Raw genomic sequence first — 22,309 nt, 5'->3', positions numbered from 1 at the left:
GTTGGGAACTGGTACACATAGGTTTAGTTAGTCCACCTCTCTTAGCAGTTCCTTCCTCTGCAAGGTGGGGCTATAACCCCTCTCTTTTAAGGCTCTGATGAGGACGAAATGTTGATCCATTTATTTGACAAATAAAGGAATAAATAAAGGGTCAAAATTTGCTTCAGCATGCACTTCTGTGTACTTTACAATTATGAACCCACTTAATCGGTAGGGACTCTTTCTGATCCTCATCTTGGAAGTGAGGAAACAAAAACAGGAAGCGTTAGTTGGCCTGTAGGATGTGCAGGACCACGTTGCCTTGTTGGTGCTAAGAATGGCCATCAGATCGTCTACTTTGAAGTTGGCAGGACCGGGCTCTGCCGCCGACTGGCTATGGAACCTCGGACAATTTACTTAATCATTCTGGGCCATCGTCTCCTTGTCTCTCAAACAGGGATGATGCCGCTCTTGCAGACGGTTGTAAGAATGGAGCTGAAATGATGTATGTGAGCCGTCCAGCCCACGCTTGGCACACAGCAAGTGCTCAGTAAATGATGGGGCTGTTAGTCTCCCAGCGGGTACCAAGCTGACTTGTGGGTGTGGTACGCTGCTTTGGAGAGTGGCTGTGGTGATTAAGAGGGATAAAATATAACTCTGTGTCTAGATCATGAGACAAGTTGAATGACCATCATGTCTCTAACAGAATGTTAAAAGTCATTTTACTATTATTATTATTATTTCTAAAAACCTCATTGCAAATTCAGACACAGTTTAAGACTTTTTAAAGCATGCTACCAAAAACCATACACAAGACCTTCATGATGTTCAATGAGAAAAGAAATTGAAAGATATATATTAGTATGATGAATTACATTGACTAGTATTCAAGAGTCAAACCAGCCTTGCATTCCTGGGCATGATACGATTTGTTCCTGGTTACATGGATACAATTTACACATCTTTTGTCAAGAACTTTTGTTTCTATATTTATTCTTTCTTGATCCCTGACTTTGGAATCAGGTTGATAGGCCTCATAAGATGAGCTGGGAAATGTTTGTTCTCTTCTGTTTTTTGAAAGAGTTTATATAGGAGTAGTGTTATTTCTTCCTTGAATGTTTGCTAGAACTTACCAGTGAAGCCATCTAGGCCTGTCATTTTGTTTAAGGGAAGCGTTTTCTGTTTTCTTTAAATTATACAATCAATTTTTAAGATTGATATATGGCCATTCAGATTTTTTATGTTTTCTTGAATTTTGTGTCCTTCAAGGAATTTACCTAGTTCTTTTAAATTGTTGAAATTACTGGTATAAAGTTGTCTGCCATATTTATTTATTATCTTTATCATGTATACTAGCTCTGTGGTGTTGTTCTCTTTTGTTCCTGAGAATAGCAATTTCAGTTTTATCTTCTTGAACAGACTAGCAAGAGGTTTTTGTTTTTTTTTTTTTTCCAATCATGTTAGTTTTATTCCTTTAAAGAGTGCTGGACTTTGTCAAATTACCTGAATTCAAATCCTGTGTCTGTGACCAAAAATTACCATGTCTGTGAGCTTGGGCCAATTTTTCATCTAGATGTAAGAAGAGCATAGAAATGCCCCCCACATCTGAGGGATGATTGGGCATTAAATGAACAGCAGGGTGCTGTTGTGTTCTGGCGCTTACAGAACACCCGCTATGTGCCAGGTGCCATTCTCCACACTTTCCATGTAGAACTAATTCACTCTCACAGCAGCCCTGCCAGGCAGGCGTTCTCCTGATTCCCATCTTGTAAAATAAGGAAACAGGGGCAGAGGAGGTGAGTAGCTCACCTAGGGTCATAGAGTTAGCAAGCAGTAGAGGAAAGATATTTGAGCCCAGATTCAAATTTAAGCCAGCAGAGTCCACAGCCTGAGCCATCAAACCCTGGGCAGTGCTGCCTCAAGAGCTGTTTGCTCACGTGACTGTTGCTACCACCCTGCTCTTGGTGAGGAAGTGGACCCTTCTTCCAGGAAGCCTTCCTTGACTTCCATGTTTGGGTTGGCACAAACACTGAATCTTTGCTGAGAGCCTCTCCTGTGTCCTAGAAGCTCTCCCACCAGGCTTTCCCCCTTCCCTATTCTGGTTTCAGAGCAGCCCATGCCTTTTCTTGTTTTAGCCACTGTGCAGGGCGGTGTGGTTTGAGCCCCTGGGTGTGGGCTTCTGAGCTTGGGCATTGGAGTGAGGAAGCCCCCTCCCCGACATCATTCCCCAGCTGTGTAACCACAGGAAAAAAAAAATCCCTTCACCCCTCCGTGCCCCGCTTTCCTCATCCCAGAAAGACAGGACTTCTAGAGGAAGTAGGTGGGATCACACGTTCGGGGGTTCCCACTCAGCTCAGGGTGACTTTTTGGAGGTGTGTTTCACAAGAGCCCAGAAAACTGCTGAGTCCTCTTGCAGCCTCTCACGGGGGCACAAACTCATGTTGCTTTTTTGGGGTGTGTTTAGAAGTTCCTGATGTCAACCAAGTACAACAAGGACTCCAAGATGTACCACGCGATCCAGACTGTGTTTGGTGAGAGGTAGGATTTGAGGGGGCGTCCGGGGGGAGTCTATGAGAGCCTCTGGCTGCGAGTGGAGGGCCCACGGGGTCCAGAATGTTGGATGTAGCATTCAGTCCCAATACCCCGGCTGCCAGACACACAACAGGGGCCATCCGTGGTGGCCACCGCTCTTGACATCAGCACCTTCCCTGTCCTCCTTTCCCCTCCAGGTGGCGGGTGGGAATATGGGGGGTCATGAGGTTGGGACACATGGTCACCCCGTTTCTTATGAATTTGTTATGGTAAAATTCACATCAAATAAAATCTACCTTCTTAACCACACTGGGTTTGGTACATTCTCCATGTGCGTGATTGTCACCACTGTCTGGCTCCAGCACATTCTCATTACCATGAATGAAAGGTGAGCTGACCCTGTCAGGCGGTCAGTTCTCATTTCTTCACCCCGTTTCTCCCATCAAGCGTCTGTCTCTCTTGCAGGCTGTTTGGCCAAGGCTTGGTATCCGAATGTGACTATGAGCGCTGGCACAAACAGCGGAGAGTCATGGACCTGGCCTTCAGCCGGAGGTGAGTGTAGCCGCAGATGGGTCCCAGCGGTGTCATGGCTGGTTGCTCAGAGGTGGTGCTGGGCTCCCAGCCTGGGTGGGCTTGGACAAGGTGCGTCTTCATTTGAAGGGGCCTGACTTGGGGCTGAAGAGAGAGAAGAAGGACGTGGCATTACTGATCAGAGAGACAGAAAGGCAGGCAGGCCTGGGTTTGGTGGGGGCAGGAGGGAGTGGAGAGGCCCCCATGTGGTTTGTGAGCATCAGGAGCTGCATGACCTCAATGCCTGGAGGTGTGGGGGCCCCTGCCCACCAGCCGCTTCCCTGGTTCAGATCTCATCTCTCCTCGTCGGGGCTTCTTCATTTATTGTTGTTTTCATTTGAGGGTAATTTTTCTTTTTACTTTTACTTTCTATTTAAAAATTTTTTTTATTAGCATATATTTGATTGACATTGTGTTAGTTTCAGATGAACAGTAAAGTAGATTGGTTATACATATACACGTATCCACTGTTTTTTAGATTCTTTTCCCATATAGGCTGTTACAGAGTACTGAGCAATCCACAATCCATATTCAAATTTTGTCATTTGTATAAAGACAGCTATTTTTTCCTTGTCTAGGATCTAGGATCATGTGTTATATTTAGTTACCATATCTCTTTAGCCTCCTTTGTTCTAGAACAGTTCTTAGTCTTTCTTTGAATTTCTTGACCTTAACATTACTGGCCAATTTTGTAGAACTTCCTTCAACTCTGTCTGCTATTTCTTGCTCCATAACCCTCAGGTTGTGCCTTTTTTGGCAGGAATGGCCCAGGAGTGATGTGTCCTCCCCAGGGTGTCGTATCGGGAAGCTTGTAATGATTTGTCCCTTTGCTGAAGATGTTAACTGATCCCTTGCTTGAGAGGGTGTCCTCCAAGCTTCTCCACTATGAAGTTACTATTTAGTACATAAACCTTTTCGCTTGGAGTTTTATCACAGCCTCCTCCTTGGCTTCCCTGCCTCCTATCTCCCTCCTCCGAGGCATCCACCTCACCACCCTGGGGAGATCCTGCTGACTCAGATCTAACCGCACCTCTCCCCTGCCCTGAAGCCTTCAGTGGCTCCTTATGATCTGAAAGATGAAGGTCAGACCTCACCCCCCTCAATCTGCTCCTGAGACCCCCGCCCACCTTTGGACCCTCTCTCCTCCAGCTTTCTGGAACTGCTGGGTTCTCCTGGCATCTCTGCCTTTGTTGCTGCCATCCCCCCGCCCTCTCTGTCACCCCGGGGACTCCTGTGCCTCCTGTGATACCCAGCTAAGATGTCACTGCTTTGGGGAAGTGTTTCCTGACCTCCTAAGACTGAGGTCATGTCTCCGTCAGGCTCCTATCACATCCGCGGCAATGCCTCTCTTTCAGCCTGCCTCCCTCGCTAGATGTCAGGTCCTTAAAGGCAGAAGACGACATTGTCGCTGGACCCCTGCACCCAGTCTGACACCCGGGCCTTCACAAGCCCTCCAGGAACATCCATAAAGTGAATGAATGCACGGAATGGTGCTGGCTTTACTGGAAAGTTGCCAGGAATGATAAAAGGAATAGACTAGGAGGAGCACAGATGCCTGTGCTGAGCACCAGGGTTATGAAGGCCAGGCAAGGTGACATAGTCCTGCCCGCAGGAAGCTTTGAGGTCATTGGAGGACATGGATTCTAATCATATGACCACTTACAGTGCGCATGACATCATTGTCTTAGTGGACTCTCTCTAGCACACTGAACCTCACCTTTGAACTGCACTTTGCATTTTATTAAGTGCTTTCACAAAGATTTTTATTTAAAATGTTTAAAATTGTGGTAAGATACACATAACATCACATGTACCATCTTGTCCATTTTTAGATGTACAGTTCAGTGGTATTAAGTATATTCATGTTGTAGTGCAACCATCACCACTATTTTTATTTTTTATTTTCACAATAAAGTAGTTGTCTAAGTTACATTTTATTGGAAATGCAAAATTCACAGAGTGTATGAAAGAAAAGTCGGGTGATTCCTGTGTTTATGAAAGTGTCAGTTACCCTTGGTGAATCTGGATTCACTACTGGGAGTAACAGGCAGAAACCACTGGTGAGTTTCATCTCCAGCCATTGTACGCAGAGAATATCATTATATACCTTTAATAAAATTGTGAGAGTAAAGTGCCAGTTTCTGCTTCTCCAGGTATTAATTTTGCTGAAAGGCCTTGGCCCCAGTCATTCCATCATAAACAAGGGGTTGGGGCTTTACTGTACGGCTAATGTTCCAGTCAGATATTTTGTACCTGCGGTAGCTGTAAGGGATTCAGTACTGGTGTGACGACCGTCCCAGGGGACCCAAATGAGTCAATTAGAATGTGACTTTTTTTTCCAAGAAAAAGACAACTACGAGGAACCTTGCAAATTAATATACACTTGCAAACCACGTAGGTGTTGTGAGAAAAAAGTCAAGAGTACTTTGGGGGGCACATATTGAGGGCTTCCCCTCAACTGGTGGCTCAGTCAGTAAAGAATCCACCTGCAATGCAGGAGACCTGGATTCGATCCCTGGGTTGAAAAGACTCCCTGGAAAAGGGAATGGCAACCCACTGCAGTATTCTTGCCTGGGAAATCCTATGGACAGAGGAGCCTGGGGGGCTACAGCCCATGGGGTCACAAAGAGTCAGACATGACTTAGTGACTAAACCACCACCCCCACCATCCAGGCTTAGGAGACATGTTCCCGAGGATGTGGCATTTGGGTGTCCATCTGGAGAGAAGGCACATGTTAAGGTGCTAGTGGAGTGTAGGGGTTGAGGATGGGAGGGGAGAGAGCGCAGGCAGAAGGGATAGCACGTGCAAAGGTCCTGAGACAGGAAGGCGTACTGTGCTTTGGAGGAGATGAAAGGCCTTTGTAACAGGAAAGCAAGGCAGCAGGTGGGAATGAGCAAGAGCAGACAGCCCCTGGGCCCAGGTGAGGGATTTCCCCTCCCTCCTGAGAGCAACAGGATGCTTTGGAGGATTTTAGGTGAGCAAGGATGAGATCAGAGTGGTGCTTTCAGTAAAGTCCTGGACCACAGAGAATAAGATATGCAGCCAGCATGGGACGGGGGCAGTAGTGACCACAAGGATGCCAGGACCTGTGCTTGAGTTGGAAACCAGAGTAGAACTGGCTGATTGGAAATGAAGAATGAATAGTCTTTCCTAACTAAAAAAGTCACTTTTTTTTTCTCTCTCTTCCACAATTTTCTCTTTTTACTAGTTTTAAAAACCTCTTATTTGGAAATAATTTCAAATTTCTAGATGAGTTCCAAGAATAAGAATAGGAGAGAAAACATTCTTATGCCCTCTACCCAGATTGCTAACATTAGAAATTACTTTTAATTTCAAAAGCAGCACTTTCTCTTTGTAAAAATTCAGAAATATGTAATGTACAAAGGAGCAATCTCCCCTCTTTCCAATCCCTCAGGGATACCACTTTTGTGAGTTTGGAGAACATCTTTCCATACCTCTTTCTAAACTGTTTGCCAGGCAGACAAGTCAGGTAGCTATCCTGGGGCAGGGACACTGGGTTGAGAGTTCTGGGTCTGAAGGCTCATTTCTGTTGGGCACCTTGATTGCTCGAGGACAGAGAGTGAAATGGGATGATTAAAGGCTGTGGATGGTGGCCTGGGTAGGGTGGGTAAGGAGAGTGGGCAGTGTGAGCAAGAGGCCAGAGGGGAAACCTCCTGGACTCTTGGAGGCCCCAGAGGTCTTTCTTCCCTTCCTCCCCACTGTCCTCTGGACTTTCTACATTGCCACGTCTCCTTGGAGTCAGAGTTGAAGGGCCCAGTGGCAGAAAGGGTACATGCGGAATCACTAAAAGAAGCATAAAGGGACACGGGCCATCCTGAGTGGCGGGGGATTGGGAACCCCAAGGCTTAGTTTGATTATTGCAACCCCAACCTGTGAGCTGGGACTCGTGGGGAGACCAGAAAGGCTGGGGGAGGCCCCCAGCACCACTCCGCACACTGTCTCCCTCCAGAGAGGGGACAAAGGATGTCCGCAGGTCTGGGCTGGCCCCAGTGGCTGCTGATGCCTGTGCTGTTTCCCCAGCTCCTTGGTTGGCTTGATGGGAACGTTCAATGAGAAAGCGGAACAGCTGGTAGAGATCCTGGAAGCCCAAGCGGATGGTCAGACCCCGGTGTCCATGCAGGACATGCTAACCTGTGCCACCATGGACATCCTGGCCAAGGTGATGGGAGGATGGCGGGGTGGGGGGTGGGGTGGGCCACATGCCAATGGGCTCTTCTTCCCTCCCTTTTCCCTTCCTTGCTTCCCTCCCCTCCCTCCTGCTCCTCCACGCATCAGCCACCCCTTCTCTGGGCTGGGAGGGTCATCTCCTTTATTTCCTTGAACATTCAAAACAACCTGTTGTGAAATTGGAGCTAGTAACTCATTCTCTAGAAATGGACCCGAAGAATGCAGGGACTGGCTCTTGGCTGGTCAGTGGCAGGACCAGGACTGGATCTCAAGTCTGCCTGACTCTCAGCCCAAGCCTACCTCCCCCTTGGCAGCCCTCCTCCCCCAATCCCCCTCCTGCCAAGGAGTATGGCTTGGCTTTTCACCCCCCCACCCCCGCCCTGCCCCAGCCCCCCCACCCCCGTCGGCCATCTCAGCAGGGGCCCAGATAACTTCAAACCCAGGTAAAACATGGAGTGCAGACATAGAGAGTGAGGAGTTGTCACCGTTCAAAAATTCACTGGGAGGCTGGGTTTAGAATAAATACCCAAGGAAGGCTGCATTTCAGGGGAAACGCATCTTGTCAAGGAAAGAAGCCTAGGTTCATTGAGTGGCTATTATGTGCCACTTAATCCTATCACATCCCAGAGCGTCAGGGTTGTCATAGGTTGTTGTAAGGAGTCGATGACAGGATGCACGCAGTGCTTGCCCTGGGTCTTCAATCCTCCCATCCCCTATGTGTGACCTCACCCTTCTGTCTCCCCCAGGCAGCTTTTGGGATGGAGACCAGCATGCTGCTGGGTGCCCAGAAGCCTCTGTCCCGGAAAGTGAAACTGATCCTGGAGGGCATCAGCGCATCCCGGAACACTCTGGCAAAGGTACCAGCCATCATGGCTTGTCTTGTCCTCATTTGCTGGAGCACCTCCTCCAGTGATTTTTTTTTTCCAGAATGGGTTTTGAGTTCTGATATGTCTGAAGTGACTTCCGAATCAGTCAGGATTTGCATACATCCCCTAAAGTAGAGGTGGAAAATCAAAGTGGTTTAAGAAAATTAGGAATAAATCTTTCTCTTATGTAAAATGATCCTGAAGCAGGGAACCCAGGATGGCAATGATGACTCCACAATGTCAGATGTTCCTGGATTTTTCTGTCTTTCTGTTCCACTGTCTTTAGCATACCACCTCATTGTTATAAGATGGCTGCTGCAGCTCCAGCTATCACCTCCTTGTTCCAGGCATGAAGGAAGAAGAAGGGGGAAAGGTGGTACTATTACTGAACCAAATTTGGGTCTGCTTGCCTGCGCACAGTAAAGCCCATTTTATTGATATTGGGTTGTGGTAAAGGAAAGTGCAGTATTTATTGCAGGACACCAAGCAAGGAGTGTAGCTAATGCTTAAAAAGCCTGAACTCCCCTAAGGCTTTCAGGGAAAGGTTTTAAAAGACAGAGTGAGGGAGAGGAGTTGTGGGATGTGAAATCTGTTCATGGATATTCTTCTAATTGGCTGGTGGTGAGGTAATCAGGAAGCAACATTATCAAACTTCTGGTTCTATCTGGTCTGGGGTCTATGTGCTTATGGATAGCATACTGTTAACTTCCTCCACTGGAGGAAGTATCTGCAAAACAACTCAAAAGATAAGGCTCTGAATGTTATTTATAGCCCTTGAGGAGGAACTAAATGTCCTTGACTTTATTTAATGGCTAAACTATTTTTATTTTGTCTTCCTTGGCTGTTTTCCTTTCTTTCTGCATTTTCTCACTTCTCTGATTAAATATACCCACTGGAATTTGGGAAAGACCTTGGAGGCTAAGGTCTTCCTATAGACAAGAGGCAGGTGGAGGATGGCAGGGGGCAGGAGGGGTTGGGTTCTGCTCTGGGAAGACCCCATAGGGTCGCGCTCAGCTACAGTACTTGAGCTGATTCCCAGACAGATGCCCTCCTGTTCCCTGGGACTTCAGACTCTGTGCTTAGAATCCCCTGATGTCACTGCATCTGTTCAGCAGTTAATTCCACTCCACTTCCCTCTGGCTTCTGTCCACTTTCTGCCTTCAGTGCAACCTTAACTGTATCCATTCTTCAGGAATCCTTTATATATATATATATAAAATTTATTTTTGGCTATACCACCCTGGACATATGGGATCTTATTAATAGTTTCCTGACCAGAGATTGAGCCTGCACCCCCTGCAGTGGACGAAGCATGGAGTCTTAGTCACTGGATCACCAGGGAAGTTTCCCCCAGGAATCCTTTCCTATTTTCCAGTGCTCCAAGGATTTTTTTAAAAATAATTAATTTATTTTTAATTAAAGGACAATTGCTTTACAGTATTGTGTAGGTTTCTGCCAAACATCAACATGAATCAGCCATAGGTATACACACGTGTCCTCCCTCTTGAAACTCCTCCCACCTCCCTCCCCTTCTCACCCCTGGAGGTTGTTTCAGATCCCTGCTTTGAGTTCCCTGGGTCATGCAGCAAATTCCCATTGGCTCTCTATTTTACATATGACAATGTATGTTTCCAGATTACTCTCTCCATACATCCCATCATCTTCTTCCTCCCCCCACCCCACTCCCAGCACCACTGCCCCCCACCCCCAGCTCCCCATCTGTCCATAAGCCTGTTTTGTTTGTGTCCCCAGGGGTCCATGGATATTTTAAGGCATCTTTCCCAACATTTCTAGGGATGCAGAGCAGGAAGGAGAAGACAGTGCTTGGGCTTAGCCCACAGTCTTGATGAAATCTCCTGGCTACTTGATATTTTTTAGAATGTTCCCAGGTTCTTCTGGCTTCCTAGCCTGCTGTGGGTTTCTGACGTCGTTTTGGAGCTGGGGGGCCAGGGGAGTCGGGGGATGGGGGGAGGCGCACTGACACGGAGCGGGAACTCTCCTGCAGTTTATGCCGGGGAAGTGGAAGCAGCTTCGTGAGACCCGGGAGAGCGTCCGCTTCCTGCGCCAGGTCGGCAAGGAGTGGGTCCAGCGGCGCCGCGAGGCCCTGCAGAGGGGGGAGGACGTGCCGGCCGACATCCTCACGCAGATCCTCAAAGGTGCCGGGGCTCCTCCGGGCTCCAGGAGGGGGGCGCGGCGGGGGTGCCCCTCCCCCGCCAGGGTGACCCATCACAGGGGAGGGGACCAGGCTCCTGGCACCCCGACACGCGCCTTGTCTTTCAGCTGAAGAGGGGGCCCAGGACGACGAGATCCTGCTGGACAACTTCGTCACCTTCTTCATCGCTGGTCTGTAGCTTCAGCGTCCACCAAGGGTTCCGAGCTTTGCAGGAATGCTGGGGACCGTGGACTGCCTGACTCGGAGGTGGTCTTAGGCTGAGCAGAGGTCCATTCTGGGGTGGGCTGGGGTGAAAGGAGCAGACGCCCTTTCTTGCTTCTCGGGGAGGCCCGGGAGGCTCTCTTGGTGGCCCCACAACCTGGTTGTTGTCGTCGTTCAGTCACTAAGTCATGTCTGGCTCTTTGTGACCCTGTGGACTGTAACCCGGCAGGCCTTCCTCACCATCTCCTGGAGTTTGCCCAAGTTCAGGTCCATTGAATCGGTGATGCCATCCAACCATCTCATCCTCTGTCACCCCCTTCTTCTCCTGCCCTCAATCTTTCCCAGCATCAGGTGCTTTCCCAATAAGTTGGCTGCTTGCATCAGCCACCTGGTTAACTCCTTAACCCACCTGGCTAAGGAGCTGGCAATTGTGAAGTTTCGTGAAGCTGCCTTTTGGGGTTCAGGAGAGCTTGGCTACGTGAATGCAAGGCTCTGCCTTACTCAGAGTTTGTGGCGAGGTCTTCGGTAGACTAGCACCAGAAGACGCGCTAAGCACGTTGATTGGTTGGCTCATCAGATACTTCTTGAGCATTGTCCCTCACCTGGAAAACTCCTCCTCACCCTTCAGCGATCCCGCAGGCGTCTCCTCCTCAGAGAAGCCCTCAGGGATTGTCCAGACTCATCAGGTCCCAGTTAGAAGCTCTCCATGGTGCCCAGACAGGAGATGTACCCTCTCCAGACCTCAGGAGCTAGTGCCCACATTAGGCAGCTTGTGGGCCTTGGCCCCGAAAGCCTTGCTTTACTTGAGTCCCAGCTCTGCCCCTCCTGCTGTGTGACCCAAGGGAAACATATTCCTCTCAGCCTCAGCTTGCTTTTCTGCAAAATGGGGACAAATACCCCTCCAGGCCAGGTCAGGCCCGAGGAGGGTTGGAGGAAAGGTCTCCCTGGATGCAGGGGGCAAAGGCTGGTCCTTTGACCGCACGGGGAGGCACCAGGTGTGGAGGTGGCCAGCTGTCTCCTCCGTATCTGTAGGTCTGGCTCAGCCAACGGGAGCGGTGAGGCCTTGACCTGTCTCTAGGGGCTCGGGTTCTCAGAGGCCCAGTGGGCTGGGCCAGCAACAGCCCGGCAGGCCACGTGGGGCTGCCACTCTCCTCCTTCCCACAGGTCACGAGACTTCTGCCAATCACCTGGCGTTCACGGTGATGGAGCTGTCCCGCCAGCCCGAGATCTTGGCGAGGTATGGGGAGGGGAGGTGGGGGGCCCTGAGGCTGGTGAAGGGGGCTGTCTGACCTCTGGCTCTCAGAGGACCCCCTGCTCCTACCTCCCCCGGCTGAGCCCCCTGGCCCCGCTTCAGTGAGCCCTGCTCCTCTTCACCCCAGGGTCTTTGCACATGCTGTTCTTACTTCTAGAAGCTCCTCTTCCTGCTTTTCTCCTGGAGAACCCCTCCCCTCCCCTCCCCTCCCCCTCCCCTCCCCCTTCCCCCCTCCCTTCCTCCTTCCTCCCCCCGAACCTTCCCCTCCCCCCTCCCCCTTCCCCCTCCCAAAACCTTTCTGACCCCAAAAGCAGCCACTCTGTTTCCCCTCCTAGCCTGCCCGCAGCTCACACATTCACCTTCTCCTGGGACCATCTGCTTTGAGTCTATTTCAGTTGTGAAACCGGAAGCTCCAAGAGGGCAGGGCCTTGGCTCTTTCCCTCCCGAGAGGTGTGCAGGGCCTGGCCAGGGGCTGGCACTGAGGACTGAACTGAATTCCAAGCAAAGTGCTGAGGGAGACAAAGGCGGGCCTCCCTGGGGAGGTGGCATTTGAGCGGGGCCCTTGGTTTCCTTAAATACAGACAGGGTCCCTCAAGGACTGGGGCCCAGACGGGCTGAGCCAAACCCCAAGGACAGGCTGGGGGCTGGGAGCTCTGGGGACGAGGGGAAGGGCCCGTTAGGGCAACGGTTGTCATCCCCAGCAGAAAGGGCAGACTGAACGATTGCCTGGGAATAGAAAATAACACAGTGGACCCGTGGACAGCAGGGTTTGAACTGTGGGGCCCGCTTACACGTGGATTTCTTCCACTCGGTACTGGTTACAGCCCCACGTGGTCCCCGGTGGGTTGAGTCCAGAGATGTGGAACCACGGACACAGAGGGCCGATGGTCCAAACTCATACTCGGATTTTTGACTATGCGGAGGGTCAGTGCCCCAACTCTTGTGTTGTGCAAGGGTCAACTGTAGCTCATTGGTGTTTAAAAATACATAATAAAAATATAATTATAAAAATAAATAAAATGAAGATACATAATAGTATTTATTAAAAATTTGGAATAAACGGAAAAGTTTAATTATTACAATAAATCCAGGGACTTCCCCAGCAGTCCAGTGGTTAAGACTCACACTCCAATGCAGGGGGTGTGGGGTTGATCCCTGGTTGGGGAACTAAGATCCCACATGCCACACAGCATAGGCAAAAATTAACAACAATAAATCCACTTGTGGTGCCCTCATCCACCCAATGACCGTTCATAGTTAATTCCTGAATTTCACCGTGTGTATTATCACATTGCCCCACATTTCTGCAACCTCTTCCCAAGTCCATTCATTCTTTATTCCTTAAACTTTTATTTTGTATTGGGCTATAGCTGATTAACAATGTGGGAGTTTCAGGTGAAGAGTGAAGGTGTTCGGTTATACATATACATGTATCCATTCTCCCCCAAACCCCCCTCCCCCTCATTCATTTTTAAATATTGTGGCTATGTGTGTGTGTGTGTGTGTGTTTGTGTATATGTGTCATATATATTATATCATATATATAATAAAGTTTACCATTTAAACTATTTTCAAGTCTGCAGTCCACTGGCATTGAGTACATTTATAGTCAGGCAGCCATCCCCACCATCTATCCCCAGAACGTTCCAGCATCCCAAACAGAAACCGTCCCCATTAAGGATTAATTCCCCACTCCCTGCTTCCCTTCCTCCAGCCCCTGGCCACCACCATTCTATTTCCTGTCTCTGTAAATCTGACTCCTCCAGGTACCTCCTACAAGTGAATCATACAGTATTTGTCCTTTTTGCTTGGCTTCTTTCACTCAGCATAACGTCCTCAAGGTTCAGCCATGTGGCAGCATGCAGTGGGATGCCCTTCCCTTTTAAGTCTGAGCGATACTCCATCGTATGGATGGACCACCTCTTGTCTATCCATTCATCCATCAGTGGACACTTGGGTTGCTTCCAGCTTTGGGTTACTGTGAATAGTGTTGCTACAAGCATTGGTGTGCAAATACCTATTTGAGAACCAAGTTTCAATTGTTTTGGGTCTCAAGCATGAAGCACCAAGAAGTGGGATTAGCATCCATGGTAATTCTATGTTTAGTTTTTTGAGCAGCCTCCATACCATTTTCCATAGCAGCTGCATGATTTTACATTCTCATCAACAGTGCACAGGGGTTCCGGTTTCTCCGCATCCTCACAACCCTTGTTATTTTCTGCCTCCAGCATGGGTAGGAAGTGGTCCAGGTCCACTTGCACTGCTACGTATTATTGTTTAAAATGTATTTATTTTTAATTGGAGGATGATTGCTTTACAGTATTGTGTACGTTTCTGCCATGCATCAACATGCATCAGTCATAGGCATACATACGTCCCCTCCTTCCTGACCCTCTCTCCCACCTCCCCACCCCATCCCACCCCTCTAGGGTTTGAGCTCCCTGCATCATATAGCAAATCCCCACTGGCTCTCTGTTTTACATACGATAACATGTATGTTTCAGTGCTCCTGTATTTGTCCCACCCTCTCCTTCCCTCACTGTGTCCACGAGTCTGTTCTGTGTCTGCATCTCTATTGCTGCCCCGAATACAGGTTCATCAGTACCATCTTTCTAGATTCCATGTGTATGAGCTAATATGTGATAGTTGTTTTTCTCCTCCTGACTTACTTCACTCTGTATAACAGGGTCTACAGTATGCATCCTAAGGCTGGTACCTGCATCGTTCACTCTGCTGTTTCCAGCTGCTTGGAGCTAAGCTGAAATAGGCCTCTTGGTGCTCTTTTTTTTTCAAGGTCTAAAGAAAATTCAACTTGCATTTCATAAGGATGGTATCAAGTTTATATATTTGAGAGAATGGGATTCTGAGAATAATTCCCATTATAGAGAATTTATAATCCCGAGAGAATGGGCATCAATATAATATTAAGTCTCCCAAACAAAGATATGGTATTTAATCTCCATTTATGCAGTAGGCATCTTTGTGCAAAGACCCTGTTCTGAGGTGGTTTACCTCCTGCAGCCGATTCCAAGCAGCACACAATGATGGGTGAATGTTTTGAGGGCTGGAAACGTAGTTCCCAACTGCTTGGGCATCTGGGTTTGGACGTGGCGGTTCCTTCAAGAATAGGGCCCGGGGGGCAATGTGTGCAGCGGAGGGGGGCCCCAGGCCTCTCTCGTCACGCTTCCTGCCATGCCCCCTCTTAACACTCAGGTGGGGACCTCTCCCCTTGGAGACGAACTTGTCTTTGTCTGACCGACAGGCTGCAGGCCGAGGTGGACGAGGTCATTGGGTCCAAGAGGCACCTTGACTGCGAGGACCTGGGGAGACTGCAGTACCTGTCTCAGGTGTGGGGGTGGGAGAGGGGCTTCTGGGCAGAGGTGGGTGGTTGGCTGACCGGCCTGCTGCCCCCCTGGCCCTGTAGGAGAGGGATTCTCCAGTGTCCTGGCACCTGAGAGTCGCCTGGGAGATTAAAGGCCTCCCTGTGTCCAGGGTGCTCCAGACCAAGGAAATTAAGCCACTGGGGGCGTGGCTAAGGCTTCCCGGTGATTCCAGTATGGAAGTCAGCCCATTAGTCAAAGGTGCTGTGTTTGGGCTTCCCAAGGAGCCTGGGTTCCAAAAGTCTCAGACTTACCACCCAGGGCCAGTCTCAGCCCAAAGAGTCCCCGACACAGCACAGGGGGAGGCCTTCCTCCAGCTGCCCTGGGTCCTCGGAATGGTAGGGGCCCGGGTTTAGAGGGAGGCCTGGCTCCTGGCGCGGTGGCTTTGCTCAACCCTCTCCTTGGGCCTCAGTTTCCCCTTCTGTCACATGAGGGGTTGGACATGCAGATGAGGCTAACCTTGCAGGGGCTCGGGACCCAGTCTGGCTGTGGGCACACACGCAGCGCCTTGAATGGGAGCAGAGAAGGGTCTGGGACATGCTTCTGGCACCTTCCGTGGGGTCTCCTGACATCTGTCTCTCATTGTCTGCCCGTGTGGTGTCTGCAGGTCCTCAAAGAGTCGCTGAGGCTGTACCCGCCGGCGTGGGGCACCTTCCGTTTGCTGGAGGAGGAGACCTTGATTGATGGGGTCCGAGTCCCCGGCAACACGCCGCTCCTGGTGCGTGGGGGCCCTGCCTGCCCACCCCTTTCCCCCCCCCCCCAGCTGGGGGCTGTCCTCTGAGGTCAGGGGCGCCTCCCTGGCCACTTGAGTCTGACCGTAACCCCGTGATGTGCTTTCTCTCCCCGCCACGCTGTCCAGCGTGAGATTACAGTGGATACTTTTAAAACGGAGAGGCCTCATTTACAGCTGAGGCCGCTGAGGCTCAGAGAGGTTAGGTAACTTTCCTGAGGTCACACAGCTAGCAAGGGGCAGATATGGGGAAATGCCCAGTTTCTGAGCTGGCTCAAATTTGCCCCAGTTCCTTTTCTTTCCACAGCTCCTGCTCCCTTCCCACTAAGACTGACTTTCTCCCCCTGTTCTCCTTTAATTTTGTTTCTCTGCCTGTTTCCTCATTCATTCATTCAGGCTCCAATCATGCACAGTGACCTCCATAAACTCACTACCCCTCCCCCCAAAAAACTAGAATGTAACCAGCTGTGTACACACGGCTCCTGGTTCCCCCCAGAAGCTGTCACTGTCCTGAATTCTGTGCTCGCCACCCGCTCACCTTTGTGTGTGTGTGTGTACCCACACAATAATATGCTCTAGGACTTGCTTTGTGACTCAGCTCGTCAATTAAGATTGTGTAGATTTCCCCGTGCGGCTACTGTAGGCCGTCCATTTTCACTTCCCTGTAACATGACATCAGTCATTCTGGATTGCTGTGTGCTGTGCTAAGTCGTTTCAGTTGTCTCTGACCCTTTGTGACCCCATGGATCATAGCCCGCCAGACCCCCTCTGTCCATGGGATTCTCCAGGCAAGAATGCTGGAGTGGGTTGCCATTTCCTCCTCCAGGGGATCTTCCCAACCCGGGGATTGAGCCCGAGTCTCTTACGTCTCCTGCATTGGCAAGCAGGCTCTTTACCTGGGAAGCACCGTATTGGATTAAGGGCTCCAGTGACCTCATTTTCACTTAATTACCTCTTTAAAGAGCCTATCTCTAAATACAGTCACATTCTGAAGTTAACTTCAGCATATGAATTTTAGGGGCACACAATTCAGCCCAAATAGGACCCAGTTTTATTTTCACAAAGAAGAATGATGTGTCCCACCTTTTGAGCAGCTCCCCCTGCCCCAGGGCCCGGCCACACTCACCCCAGCACACACCAAAGCTTCATCCATGCATGCTTCTTTATCCTGTTTATCTGCGCTTTTAAAAAAAACTACCAGCTACTGCAATGGTCTCTTCAGAATGCCCTTACATCTGGCAGGGCGAGGCCCCAGGGCTGACTCTCAACCCCCATGTCCAACCTGAACCCCATGACCTTGAGTGGGCAGAGCCAGGCTCCAACGCCAGGCCTGCTCCCTGCCGGCTGAGCCATCTCAGGCAAGACCCTGGACTTGTGGGCCTCAGTACCATCCTAGCAAGCTGGGGATGGATGCTGGCACCCGAGTCAAGAGGATAATGCACATCCTGTGTCTGGCAAAACTCCCCGGCACATAGTGGGCACCGTTTGCTGCCCCCAGACCCCTCCCCGTCTTACAGCTCCCGCTCCAGCCCTGGCAGCCCTGGACCCCACACAGAGAAGGAGCAGCGAAGGCTTGGAGAGACACTCTGTGCAGAGGCCAGCACCCAGGGCCCGGGGCTGGCGCACAGAGCATCAGCCCCAGTCAGGAGGTGCCAAGTGTGCGGGCGAAAGGCTACTGGGGGGTCGGTGGCTCCCTACCCCTACTCCACTGAAGCAAGTCTTGTGTTGAAAACAAACTTTGAATAATAACAGCTCTCAGGAATCGAGAGAAGGATGGCCTTGTCGCAGACCTGAGCTTGCATCTCGTTTTGGCCACTTACTTGCCAGGTGACTTCAGGCATGTCATGAACCTCTGAGCCTCAGTTTCCTCATCTGTAAAATAGGGATAATTGTGGCTCCCCCCAGGGTAAAGACAAGCATGGGATGATGTAGCGTGCCCAGCCGGTGGACGACACATTGGGCTGCCCTCTTTCTCCCTGTTAGACACTTTTCAGGGGCCAGTGGAATCCCACCCTTGTCCAGATGGGCGGGTGGGGAGGTGGGTGGGTGGGGAGACTGGCGGGGTGGGGGGGATTTGAGGAGGGGGTACTCTGCTCCGAGTCTTCCCACTGGGTGACTGCGGCAGGTGGGGGAGGTGGCGAGGGGACCTAGCCTTGGACCCAGAGACAAGCGGATCCTCTGCCCGGCAGTTCAGCACCTACGTCATGGGGCGGATGGACACGTACTTTGAGGACCCTCTGACTTTCAACCCGGATCGCTTCAGCCCCAAAGCACCCAAGTAAGTCTGTCTTCAAACTGTCGGTGAGTGGAGGCCTGGTGGGAGGACGGGCCCAGCGGCCTCTGGTCTGAGCCGCCGTGACCCCTGACCACTGTGAGGGAACTGGGATCCCCACTCTGCCCCCACTTACAGGGAGGAGATCCCAACTCAGAGAGGTTAGGTAACTTGCCCGTGGAGGCACAGCCAGCAAGGACTCAGGCTGGTTTTAAAGCGTGTGCTTATGAGCAGTCCCTTAAACTGCAGAGCCCTGTGACTTGGGCGAGTGGCCGAGGCTTCCCCAGGCCGGATGATCCTATCTGAGGAATGGGGATACTGACAGCTCCTTCTAGAGTGACCGCTTTTAAGTACCGCAGCTCTGATGGGGTCTGAGTCCAGACCGGGACTGCCCGGAGCTGGACGTGTGACCGGCTAAGTGGACCGAGTGATGTAGGACCTGGGGGGAGTGGCTTTGTCTCTCTGAGCCTCAGTTCCTCCATCTGTGAAATGGGACCAATCACAGCTCCTTCCGGAAGGCTCCGTGGAGGATGAAACGAGAAAACACTGACCCAGAGCTCAGCGGAGTCAGCCGGTGATGTCATTAGCTTGGTCAAAAGCAACCCCGGCTCAAAGTCGTCATCACAGGGGTGGCCTTGTCACGGCCGTTGCCTCCTGACGCCTCCCTCCCGTTTGCAGGCCCAAGTTCACCTACTTCCCCTTCTCCCTGGGACCCCGCTCCTGCATCGGGCAGCAGTTTGCTCAGGTAGGAGGCCAGCCGCGAGGTTTCAGCCCCGGGGGGACCGTGGGGTGGCATCCAGTCAGGGAAGCACTTCAGAGCCCCCCTGCTCCAGGGTCCCCGGGGCTGGGGGCCCAGACAGCCACGGTGCCTCACGTCCCGCATCCTCGCCGCTGACTCACCCTCCCCGCCCCCTGCGCGCACAGATGGAGGTGAAGGTGGTCATGGCCAAGCTGCTGCAGAGGCTGGAGTTCCGGCTGGTGCCCGGGCAGCGATTCGGGCTGCAGGAGCAGGCCACGCTCAAGCCGCTGGACCCTGTGATCTGCACGCTGCAGCCCCGGGGCTGGCAGCCGGCGCCCCCGCCCCCGCCCTGCTGAGGGGCCCGGGCGGGGCCACACTCCTCGGCCAGGGCCCTGGGCAGCCTGCTCCCCCACCCCCACCCCCGGGAGCACCCTCCACGCTGGCTCCCAGCAGGCCCTCGGCCCTCCACTGCCTGCTTCACCCCCTCCGAGCTCCCCCTCCCCACTAACCCCGCCCCCCGCCCACCAGCCCCTGCCTAACCCCCAGGTGCCACCCAGATGTGCTGTTGCGTCTCCCCCCACTGCCTCTTTGCACAGACCACTCCCTCTGCCAAACACCCTAACTCTTGCTCACTCCCTAAAGCCTTCTTCAGGTGTCACCTCTTCCAGGAAGCCCTCCTGCCATCCCCCGGCTGGGCCAGGGGCCCCTCCTCCGTGCTCCCCCGCCCCCATCACCTGTGCTACCTCTAACACCACACTGACCACACTGTATCGTGAGTGTCCTTTGACGTGACCGACTGCCCTGCCAGGCTCCGAGTGCCTCGAGGGCAGGGCCTGCGTGTGATTCATCTCTGAGCCTCCTGTGCCCACCCACGGCCTGGCACAGTCGATGCTCAATAAATAAATATGTGTTGACTGCACGAATGAATGGCCAGACTGGGCCAGGGCGCTCTGGCCTCCGTTTGTTCATCTGTAAAATGCGGGCCATGTTGAGACCAATCTCCCTGAGGGCTGACGTAGTTCTGGAAGCTGTCCCCGGGGATGCCTAGATGATGCCACATCAGGAGAAGACTGCCCAAGTTCCCAGGTGGTGTTAGTAGAAGCTCATTCCCTCGTGTGGAAGACTGTGCTGGGGTGAGGCTGGGACTGTGGGCAGTGTCGGGAGCTTGAACTGAGGGGCTCAGGGGCCCCGGGGCCTTTGTGGTCTAGTCTACCGCCAGCAAGGACACGGACACCCCAGAGGGCCTCCGAGAGGCCAGAGCTCCCGGGACCTCTCTTGGGGGCAGCCTGGTGGAGCTGAGCACGAATGCCCACTGCACCCTCTGCGTCTGTTGGCACAGGGCTGCCCCTCTGGGGCCCAGACAGTAAAACTGCAACCCTCCCGGCGGTGGGCAGGTAAGGAAACTTCTCCTTCCTGCTCAGGGCCAAGGGATGGCCAAGGGGCAGGAAAACCTGGCCCCACCATGTCCTCTGGGCGTGTCCAAGGAAAGGGCCACCCCCAGTGCCTCCTTCAGCACTTAGGAGTTTGTCTAGGAAAAAGAAACTGCCCCCGGACTTCCCTGGTGGTACAGTGGGTAAGAATCCGCCTGCCAGTGCAGGGGCCACAGGTCTGATCCCTGGTCCGGGATGATTCCGCAGGCCGCGGAGCAGCTAAGCTCGTGAGCCACAACTACTGAGCCCATCGTCTAGAGCCTGTGCTTTGCAACGAGAGAAGCCACCGCAGTGAGAAGCCTGTGTACTGCCTCTAGAGAGCAGTCCCCACTCTCTTCAACTAGAAAAAGCCCACACACAGCAATGGAGAACCAGCACAAACGGAAACACCAGAAATAAGTTAACTAATTAAAAAAAAAAAGAAAGAAACTGCCCTGGGCCCCCTGCCTGGGGTACATGTCCCAGACAGATTCCACCCCCCCACTACACCCAGGAGGGTGTGGATTTAGGGTGTCCTTGCTATATGTCTGCTCCTCAGCCCTTGCTGCAGTCTCGAATGACAGCTCCCGGGTATCTTCCCATTTAGCAGATGAGAAAACTGAGGCTCAGGGGAGGCAGTGACATGCTCGGCACAGGTGGGTGCTCTGCACCGGGATAGGGCCACTGGACGTGGGAACCTACAGTAAAAGCGGCTGCACCTGCGCCTCTGGGCAGGGCGTCAGACCTCCAGGTGCGTCTGTGGCTGCAGATTCCTTGCTGAGTGAGGGTCCTATGCTCTCCCAGCCGCCTGCCAGACCTGAGTTCCCAGCCGGACCCTTATCAAGCCACACACCACCCTGTCTATTTCCATCTACCTGCCTTGGGTGGGAGCGGGGCGGTCAGGGGCAAGGCCAGAACCTCTGTGCTTCTGAGATGGCTGTACCAGCTGGGCCAGTCTATGGGGTGGGGACCAGAAACTTTTCTTTTTAAGGCCCCCCCCCCGCCCCCCATCAGGAGATCCAAGCTTCCCTGGTGGCTCAGCTGGTAAAGAATCCACCTGCAATGCGGGAGAACTGGGTTCGATCCTTGGGTTGGGAAGATCCTCTGGAGAAGGGAAAGGCTACCCACTCCAGTATCCTGGCGTGGAGAATCCCATGGACTGTATAGCCTGTGGGGTCGCCAAGAGTCGGACACAACTGAGCGACTTTCACTTCACAGGAGTCTCCAGGGTGCGCAGGGCTGGTACCAGGCCCTGGGGCCCAGGCAAGATGGACAGGATTAAGACCAAGGTCCTGCAGCCCGACCTCCTGGGTTCAAATGCTACCCCATCTGTCACTGGTTGTGGGGCTTGGCCCCCAGTCTCCCCACTGTAAGGGAGGACAGATAATAGTACCCACATTCTAAGGTTGGTGGCAGAGTTAAGAGCGTCTTCCGTGGATGGTGCCCAGCACAGTCTTCTACCGTGGGCGATGGCTGCGCACCCACCCGCGGTGGCATCTTGATGGCTGTTCCCTCCAGAGAAGGGAGGAGGTCGGGCGGTGCAGTTCCCAGAATGGACGCATGGTGGCGCCCCGGCGCAGCGCTCGGATCCGCGTCCGGCCCCCAGCCGTGTGGACGACGCCTCCCCGCCCCTCGAGGGTCCTGAGGTCCGGAGTGCGAGGGACTCGAGGCGACGCCAGCAAGCCCAGCCTCTCGGAGGAGGGGTCAGGGCGAGAGGGTGCGACGCTGGCCGCCCCCCCGCGGTCAGACGCGGGTGGTCTGGAGCCTCCAGTGACCCTGGGATGGCAGTGGGGAGGCGGGCATCGCGGTCCCCATTTCGGAGCCGGGGCCACTGAAACAGGCTGGGCGGGGGCGGTGGGAGGGCTGCCGGGGCGCTGCCACGCGTGGGGCTGCGGCGATCGCTCCGTGTCTCCGTCTCCCCTCCCCGGTGGGGGGGCCTGGGTCTGGCGGGGGCGATGCTGGCAGGCCCGCGGTGGAACGAACTGGGCCGTCTGAACTCATCCAGAAAGGGCCCGGG

At 52.6% G+C, this 22,309-nt stretch overlaps 1 protein-coding gene across 1 annotated transcript in view; it reads left to right on the top strand.

Annotated features, from left to right (window-relative positions):
- Window positions 1-19,806, top strand: part of CYP46A1 (cytochrome P450 family 46 subfamily A member 1) — a 28,577-nt gene extending 8,771 nt beyond the window's left edge. Inside the window, exons 4-15 of the mRNA XM_020899101.2 lie at window positions 2,444-2,517; window positions 2,977-3,063; window positions 7,124-7,262; window positions 8,017-8,127; window positions 10,142-10,292; window positions 10,417-10,479; window positions 11,675-11,747; window positions 15,025-15,109; window positions 15,750-15,860; window positions 18,062-18,150; window positions 18,823-18,889; window positions 19,069-19,806. Of these exons, the coding sequence (XP_020754760.1) occupies window positions 2,444-2,517; window positions 2,977-3,063; window positions 7,124-7,262; window positions 8,017-8,127; window positions 10,142-10,292; window positions 10,417-10,479; window positions 11,675-11,747; window positions 15,025-15,109; window positions 15,750-15,860; window positions 18,062-18,150; window positions 18,823-18,889; window positions 19,069-19,239 (1,221 nt within the window). The 3' untranslated portion in view covers window positions 19,240-19,806. The remainder of the gene's footprint in view (window positions 1-2,443; window positions 2,518-2,976; window positions 3,064-7,123; window positions 7,263-8,016; window positions 8,128-10,141; window positions 10,293-10,416; window positions 10,480-11,674; window positions 11,748-15,024; window positions 15,110-15,749; window positions 15,861-18,061; window positions 18,151-18,822; window positions 18,890-19,068) is intronic.
- Window positions 19,807-22,309: the final 2,503 nt, after the last annotated feature.

Source organism: Odocoileus virginianus, chromosome 16, assembly GCF_023699985.2.
Source record: "Odocoileus virginianus isolate 20LAN1187 ecotype Illinois chromosome 16, Ovbor_1.2, whole genome shotgun sequence".
NCBI lineage: Eukaryota > Metazoa > Chordata > Mammalia > Artiodactyla > Cervidae > Odocoileus > Odocoileus virginianus.
This window is presented reverse-complemented; position numbering and strand designations above follow the sequence as displayed.